The sequence below is a fragment of the Eucyclogobius newberryi genome, unplaced genomic scaffold (genome assembly GCF_026437365.1).
Source record: "Eucyclogobius newberryi isolate DKJ021-1_F unplaced genomic scaffold, fEucNew1.0.hap1 SCAF_1, whole genome shotgun sequence".
NCBI classification, from domain to species: Eukaryota; Metazoa; Chordata; class Actinopteri; order Gobiiformes; family Gobiidae; genus Eucyclogobius; species Eucyclogobius newberryi.
Window position 1 is genome coordinate 27,941,688 of NW_027315723.1, and position 8,025 is coordinate 27,949,712.

The 8,025-nt window shown below is 43.2% G+C and overlaps 1 protein-coding gene across 1 annotated transcript; it reads left to right on the forward strand.

Annotated features, from left to right (window-relative positions):
- The first annotated feature begins 176 nt into the window (after positions 1-176).
- On the forward strand, positions 177-7,173 carry LOC140357726 (phospholipase ABHD3-like). The gene is made up of 9 exons (XM_072442242.1): positions 177-383; positions 4,996-5,156; positions 5,232-5,414; positions 5,491-5,536; positions 5,615-5,727; positions 6,194-6,367; positions 6,443-6,491; positions 6,560-6,725; positions 6,839-7,173. The coding sequence occupies exons 1-9, from the start codon at positions 267-269 to the stop codon at positions 7,021-7,023; spliced, it is 1,194 nt and encodes a 397-aa protein (XP_072298343.1). The 5' UTR covers positions 177-266; the 3' UTR covers positions 7,024-7,173.
- Positions 7,174-8,025: the final 852 nt, after the last annotated feature.

Here is an 8,025-nt window from a genome sequence, read left to right on the forward strand (position 1 = left end):
GGCGGTCCAAACCGGTGCCTCTGACGTGCCGCGAGGAGGCCACCGGAGCAGCACCGGGAGCCAATGGGACGCGGCGCAGACGGGTGGCGAGAGGAGATTACACCGCGGGGGTTATTATGATGAAGGCAGGTCACGGGCCACCGACTTCACAACAAATAACCTCCTTTTCCCTCCAGTTGTCCGCGCGAGCTCCCGCCGCACACACCGCCTCCGCCGCCGCTGCTTTAGCCGTGCCCGGTACCGTAGTCCCGCCGTAGGTGTGAGTCATGTTTCTGTGTCACTGGGAGCTCTGGAGACTTTGCTGGGACTGTGTAACGCGACCTTACACGGTGCTCGTCTGCTCCGTCACGGCCTCACTGCTACTGTGGGGCCACAAGTGTCAGGTCAGTGACGCCCAGGGGCCACCGAGATGACCACCAGCACTTACGTAGTCAATAGGGCACATTTTTTTTAGCCTTGGGGTGTTTCTGTGTTAGTGCGGCTCAGGTGAGTGGTGGATGTTCTAGTCATGATGTTGTTGTTGTTGTGAACTTGTCAAATATGAATAATGCAGTGTTCTGGTGCTTCCCGTCGATAGAAGAGACTGTGAAGGGCTCATTTCTGCCCCAATAGTCCCAAATCAAACTGAATAAGTACCTATATTTAATCTGAAATCTGTAAATACTTGACTGAGGCTGGGGATGTCACGATGTGTAATGTTAGTGTTACGATTATTGTGAGTAACTACGACGGAGTATAAGGGCCAATTCTGCATTACCAGAATAAAGTCATTAATTAATGAGAAAAAAGACTTTAATTAATGAGAAAAAAGTCGAAGTCAGAAAAAAGTCGTAAATTAACGACAATAAACTCATTGAATAACGAGAAAAAAGTAATTAAATAACGAGAAAAAAACTCCTTAATTAATGAGAACAAAGTTGTGGTTCAGGCGCCGATTCAAAGTGAAGTGAGCAGTTCACTTTCAGCCCCAGGTCAGGACGCAAAAGAACGGGCTTGGATGAGTTGACAGTTTAGAACTACATAAAAGCCTGAAATAGATGTTAAAGTGTTTCCTGGCCTTTAAAACGAGGTCTTACGTGTGTGTTCAGGGTTCAGAATGCGCTTTGCAAAATGCGACACTATTTCTCTCAAATGCGATGCATTCGTCAGAAAAAAGTGCTTTTGTATCGCAGCTTTTGCGATACAAAAATGTGTGCTCAATTGTATAACCAAAGCACCTAAAAAGGACTGATCACTCGTCAATCAATAATAACAGCATGACACACTTGACGGTCACGATCGCGCGTGTGAAAACTGCTGAGCGGGAGGAGCCGCCGGGAGCGCGCGGAGGCGCTTTACGAGCGCCGCGTCCCGCTGATCTCACATAGTTATGTGTTACACATAGTTATGTCACATAACTATGTGTAACACATATCTATGTTCCCGTTCTCACATATAACTATGTGTAACATGTAGTTATTGTGTAACATGTAGTTATTGTGTAACATGTGGTTATTGTGTAACATGTAGTTATTGTCGTGAGATCAGCGAGACGCGGCGCTCATCAAAACCCCTCGTCGCCTCCGCGCGCTCCTGTTTTCACCCCGAGGATGTGGAATTTAAAGGGTCAAACTCACTCATGTCCAGGAGAGAGTGTGTAAGAGAAGTTATTCTGATACAAACAGCTCATCGTCATGACGACTCTGGTGGTGATTTGTAACTTGTGAGTGTAAAGACAATATGTAAATGAGACTCATGCAAATAGTCATCTGATGATGATGATATGGAAGAAAGTTGTAAATAAGACCATGTGACTTGGCGTTAATTAATTTGTGCAACAAATAATTTTATTTGCAAGTTTTCTATTTTATTTAGAAAAAAAATAAGTGTTCAAAAGTTCATTTGTTAAGAGTTTTTAAAAATAAATAATAACATAAAACAAAAACAAATAAAAACAAATAATCTTGTTACATCAATGGAAAATATTGATTGTTAGTTACTTTTGTGTTTTGCTATGCAATTATCAAATTGCTATACAAATTTGAAAAAAATTGCAGATTGTGTAGCAGCAACGCTGTACAAGTGAAAATCCTTAATCTGAACCCTGGCGTTTATTACAAGACAAGACACTGCGTTTAGCAGCACCTTTCCTGTTATGCATCATTCCATGGGTCCACAGCATTGATGTGATCAGAGAAGGTTTCCAGCTCTTGTTTCTTGATTGTTACAAAAGTATCATCGACATAGCGGAGCCACAGTTTTGGGGCTATGCCTGCGAATGAGGCCAGTGCCTTCTTCTCAAAGTGCTCCATGTACAGGTTGGCCACTATGGGAGAGACGGGCGAGCCCATGGCACAGCCATGAATCTGTCTGTAAAATTGTCCCCGGAATTGAAAGTAAGTGGTGTTCAGACAGATGTCCAACAGTTTACATATGTGTTCAGGTGTCAGTTTGGTCCTTTCCTGTAGGGTGGTGTCTTCCTGCAGTCCTTCAGTGAACAGGGACACAACTTCATATGAAACCATGAGGTCATCTGGGTCCAGTTGGAGATGTTTCACTTTATCCACAAAGTTGTGCGTGTTTTCCACATGTTCCGAATTCCCCACAAGCGGAGCCAATATAGTTGTTAAATGCTTGGCCACATTGTAAGTGATAGAATCTGTGCTGCACACTATGGGCTCGCCTGTCTCTCCAATAGTGGCCAACCTGTACATGGAGCACTTTGAGAAGAAGGCACTGGCCTCATTCTCAGGCATAGCCCCAAAACTGTGGCTTCGCTATGTCGATGATACTTTTGTAACAATCAAGGAACAAGAGCTGGAAACCTTCTCTGATCACATCAATGCTGTGGACCCACATATCAGGTTTACAAGAGAAGACGCTAAGGAGAATCGCTTGGCCTTTCTTGATTGTTCCACGATTAGAGGAGAGGACGGGAAACTCCAAATAGAAGTATATAGGAAACCTACACACACGGACCAGTATCTGCTCTTTGGCTCCAACCACCCACTACAGCACAAGCTGGGGGTGATCAGAACCTTACAACACAGAGCTCAAGGTGTGCCCACCAGCTCAGAGGGCAAGAAGAAAGAGGAAAAACATGTCCGTAATGCCCTCTCAGCCTGTGGTTACCCCGCTTGGGCCCTCAACAGAGTGAAGAGAACCAAGAAGCAGGACAAAAGGGAAACTGAACAGAGAAGGAAGGGTGTTTCTATCCCTTATGTGTCTGGCCTGTCGGAAAAACTGCAGAGAATTTTTAGACAACACGAAGTCCCTGTTTATTTTAAACCAACACTTTAAGACAAAATCTGGTTCACCCTAAGGACAAGTTGCCGACTCAAAAACAGAGCAATGTAGTTTATTCGATCCAATGCAGTGAAGAAAGCTGTAAAGAACGGTACATAGGTGAGACAAAACAGCCTCTACACAAGAGGCTTTATCAGCACAGAAGAAATACAAGTTCAGGACCTCAGAGCGCCGTGCATCTCCATCTTGAAGCCTCTAATCACTCGTTTGAAGACGGTGAGGTGAAGGTTTTAAGCAGGGAGAAAAGATGGTTTGAAAGAGGAGTCAAGGAAGCTATTTTTGTTAAAAAAGAAAGACCTTCTTTGAACAGAAATGGAGGGCTAAGGTTTAATCTTCCTGTTATTTATAATGGGTTACTGAACCCCTGGAAAGGTAGAGGACATTTAGATGCTAATCAAGTACTCAGGGTGGTTGAGCCAGGGTCTCACAAAGACAAAGAGGTTTCTAATAGCCCATTAAGATTCTGAATAGGCTAGCTCGGTAGATACAAGGGGGGAGTTTCTGTTGAAACAAACAACTCTTTCTACTTCAGGAAGGCTCCGCCCAATGGGCGGGTCTTACCACAGAACAGTATTAATATTGGAGTTCTCGATCTAAATTCTTTTATTGACAATGACTCTTGGATGAGAGTCGAAACGTCTATTTTTTCTAACTGAGTCCAGATGACTACAACTGAAGCTTTTTCTACTGTGGGCACTTAAGTTTTATGCCCGGATTCTAACCTTTTGTCATCTCTTGGACAAACTCAGTAAAACACACAGAACACAAACATCTGTCTGCGTGCGCCTCCTCTCAGCTCCTCCTGACGCCCGGATCGTGTCGGATGCCATTTGCGTCCCGTGGTGGTGTGTTTGTGTAATGAAGACTCCAGACTGATGTATTTGACTCAGTGTATTGACTTGTCAGATCAGCTTCAGAGCTTTAAACACAGTTCATACAAAACAGAGCTGTTACTGGACTGTACCATTATGCAACACTGGGGGGGAGCCCATAACATGGGTCTGAAAGTGAACCGCGTATCTGCCTTTCATTCTCTTTAAATTATGAGATTTTTCTCGTTATTTAACGAGAAAAAAGTACTTAATAAATGACTTTTTTTCTTGTTAATTAACGAGAATAAAGTCATTAATTAATGACTTTATTCTCGTAGTGCCCCGCATTTTTTTGGTTTGCCCTTATACTCCGTCGTAAGTAACAACATCACGATTGAAAGATTATTCTCGATTATTGAGACGCCGAATAACAGAGGAATCTTTAATGTCATTTCGTTTTGTTCCCATTGTCTCCCCATTGTCACAAGTTTGTGACCGGTTTGACAAAAGTCTGTAAGACAAAATAAAGTTACATTTGACCAAAACAGCCAGATTAAAAGAAGAAAGAAGCTATTTACATTTAGGTTTATTTTCTGGACTTGATTTTCTCTCTTGAAGATTTTCTTTTGCTTCTTAAATCATCACAATTGTTATGTTTTGGTTCTGATGATTATGTCGTGACCTGAATAATTGCAAGTATTGAGTAACCTAACAATCTTGACATCCCTATCGGTGACATTTATACTATTGAATTACGTCTAAATAATTCAAATATGGATCATTTTACCTGTACAGTCTCAGCACAAAGCTGCGGGAAACACTGGCGTTCTCTGTCTATTTTCTGTAAAGTCGTCTTATGCTGAAAACGCCATTAACTTCTGTGTCGTTTCTTTTTTAGAGGCCGGCGTTAGTTTGTAGTGAGGCCTTTAGTGCCTTCCTCCATAAACATTGTCCAGTGGTGATTGAACGCTTCAGACCCACTCCTTGGTGCTGGGGCGGCCGAATCCAGACTCTAGCAAACGCTTTTCTCAAGAGCAGACCCACAATCAATTATCGCAAGTAAGTAAACACACTTGATGAGTGAAAACGCTCTTCTCTTACTCAACATGCTGAATGTCTCCTGTTTTCTGCTAGTGAGTTGATCCGCACCGTCGACGGAGGGCAAATCTCTCTTGATTGGGTGGACAGTCACACTAGTACCGCCTACCCAGAATCCTCCACTCGCCCCACAGTGCTGTTCTTGCCAGGCCTGACTGGCAACAGCAAACAGCCCTATGTGCTCCATGCTATTCGCCAGGCTGCCATCCGCGGCTACAGGTCGGTTAAGAAGGAGCATTTGTTAAAAGTATTGGGGGGAAATGATGAACCATTGTTGTGTTGTCGTGTGTTTCAGGTGTGTGGTCTTCCACTATCGAGGCTTTGGAGACGAGGAGTTACTCGTATGTGTGCCTTACATGCCTTTACTTTATGAATCGCTTGCATCTAACGCTCTGCTCCTGCCTTTACGCTTGCCTTAGACGCCTGTCACTTACTGCGGATCAAGTACCTCTGATCTGGAGTGTGTGGTGCAGCATGTTAAAAGACTTCTCCCTAACGCGCCCCTGCTTGGTGCTGGTGTGTCTATGGGAGGGTGAGTTTATCAGCAGTGTTTTGAGTTTGCTATTTAAATGTACAGTGTTTATATGTGCTGTTTTTAAAGCTCGAGCATGTCCAAGTCATGAGAACCTTTATGTTCAATACATGATGTCCTGTACTTGATTACCTGAAACTCCCAAAGCAGGGCGTCCCACACCTTTTACACACACCACTACAGCAAAGAAAAGCAGTGTTTGACCTAAAATTATATTCTATTGTGTGCATAATGTACACATCACTTGGACTGGTTGTCTTGGTCCTTCCACTGATCCTCTACATCTGCTACATCCGCTACATCCTGATGACACTCAAACCTGGCTCCAGTCCCACTAACGCAAAGAAAAAGACTTGAACCAGAGCATATTATTTATCTATATTTATTGTCATGGCCTGGACCAATGCGTGTGCTCACGGGCTCCTGGTTTTATGATCAATTATCTTGTCTATTTTGTCTTTGATAGAATAATACTGTTGAATTACCTTGCAAACCATGGCGCTGAATCTGGATTGGTGGCTGGATTTACCATTTCGGTTCCATGGGATGTACAGAAGTCGTGTGACTCGATGGAGGAACCTCTCAACTTGCTGCTTTTCAACAGACACTTGGCACAAGGCCTTTGTGGGGCTGTCGTCAGGTCAAATGTCATGATTGTATTTGGTTTCATATTGTTTTAATGAGTTAAAGAAATCATTGTATGTATGTTCCACAGGCACAGAAATGTTCTAGAAAAAGTGGTGGATGTTGACTATGTCATTAAGGTACAAAACAAACATTGTATTTTGTGAATAATAACAAGGGAATAATATATTCTATTTCCTGCCTCTAGGCACGAAGCATCCGAGAGTTTGATGAGCGTTTCACCATTCAACTCTTTGGTTACAAATCATGTGAAGAGTATTATCGAGATGCCAGTCCTGCCTTTAAGCTTCACAATACAACTGTTCCCATCCTGTGTCTCAATGCTGCGGACGACCCTTTCTCCCCACAACATGGTGAGTTCCACAATTCACAACTGGGTTTAAATTGCAAATAGAATTTCAATTTTTTTCACTACCAATGTGTGAAAGTATTTTGTTTGATATAAACTGTATGTATGTTCTCACAGCCTTTCCCCTGGCCTTGGTCAAGCTGCTCCCAAATGTTGCTCTCCTGGTGACTTCTCACGGTGGACACATTGCCTTTATGCAGGGCTTGTTCCCACGCAGCGTGGGCTACATGGAGCACCTGTTTGGTCAGTTTATCCAAGCTGCGTTTGAACATCCGGACGACCTGAAAGAAGCATGTGGTTAGGAAGTCATCATGAACTCATGATTTGTTTGTTTGTTTAGTGCTGTGAATATGCTGTGAGTGCACATTATCTTTACCACTTTTCAGTTGCGTTGCCACCTTGCCTACCTCAACTCAGGTCAGCAAACACCTCAGAGCTTATCCATTAGATTTGTTTTTAGCATTGTCAGTTGTTCGTGATCTTTTACATTATAATAAAAAAATACTTAGATTTGAACACAAGACTCATTCGTTTTCTATGGCACAATGTTGCATGTCAGATACAGCGCTTTTCACATTTACCATAGCGACATGATGTGAATCTAGAGTCCTTTTATCTCAAAGTAAGGGCTCGTTATGTAGTTGATTAACCACCGCATCAATAATTAACTGAACAATAAACGCCCACGCCCTCTGTCACAATGCTAACCCTTCTGCCCCATTAAAGTACACACACTGAGGGCATCCTGCGCCTCACCATTGACCACACAGAACGGCTAATTCAACGCCACATCCTGGACCAGTGCCAGATTTGCACACTCTGACCATTACACCTTTCTGCCATATTCTACCTGATGTGATGATGGGAGGGGCCAGCAGGCTGCGGTTAATTATTCAACACCTGGGCCGCCGAGATTGACAGATAGAGAAAGAGGAGAGACTGTGGGAGAGAAGTAAAAATAGGAACTAGTGGATGGGGCGACATGGCAATTTGAGAGGAGCAAGTGTGCAGCGTAGGGGAGAATCGTTGAATAGACAGTGGACTGTGCTTTCTGCTCAGGCGAAGACCTTTTTTCCTTTCCTTCGCCAACCTCAATCCCAGTTTATATTGCCCTTCAAGATCAATCAATGTGGCCTTTATAATCCTGTCTCTTTTTTCTTTGTTCCACCTGGTTTGCATGAAGTTTTACAGGTGAGTTCATTCTGCTTTTGTTATTATTATTCATTGTCAGTGTAATGTAATGTGATGCACAAGTTGAGCACATTTAGTCCTTTTTTCCACTGTTCTGCTTAAAAGGAAATCTG

Excerpts from the sequence above, each read along its gene's own strand:
- LOC140357726 (XM_072442242.1), top strand. The coding sequence starts at position 267 with ATGTTTCTGTGTCACTGGGAGCTCTGGAGACTTTGCTGGGACTGTGTA. Across the intron at positions 5,157-5,231 it reads CCCACAATCAATTATCGCAA|TGAGTTGATCCGCACCGTCG; the intron begins GTAAGTAAACAC and ends GTTTTCTGCTAG. Across the intron at positions 6,726-6,838 it reads CCCTTTCTCCCCACAACATG|CCTTTCCCCTGGCCTTGGTC; the intron begins GTGAGTTCCACA and ends ATGTTCTCACAG.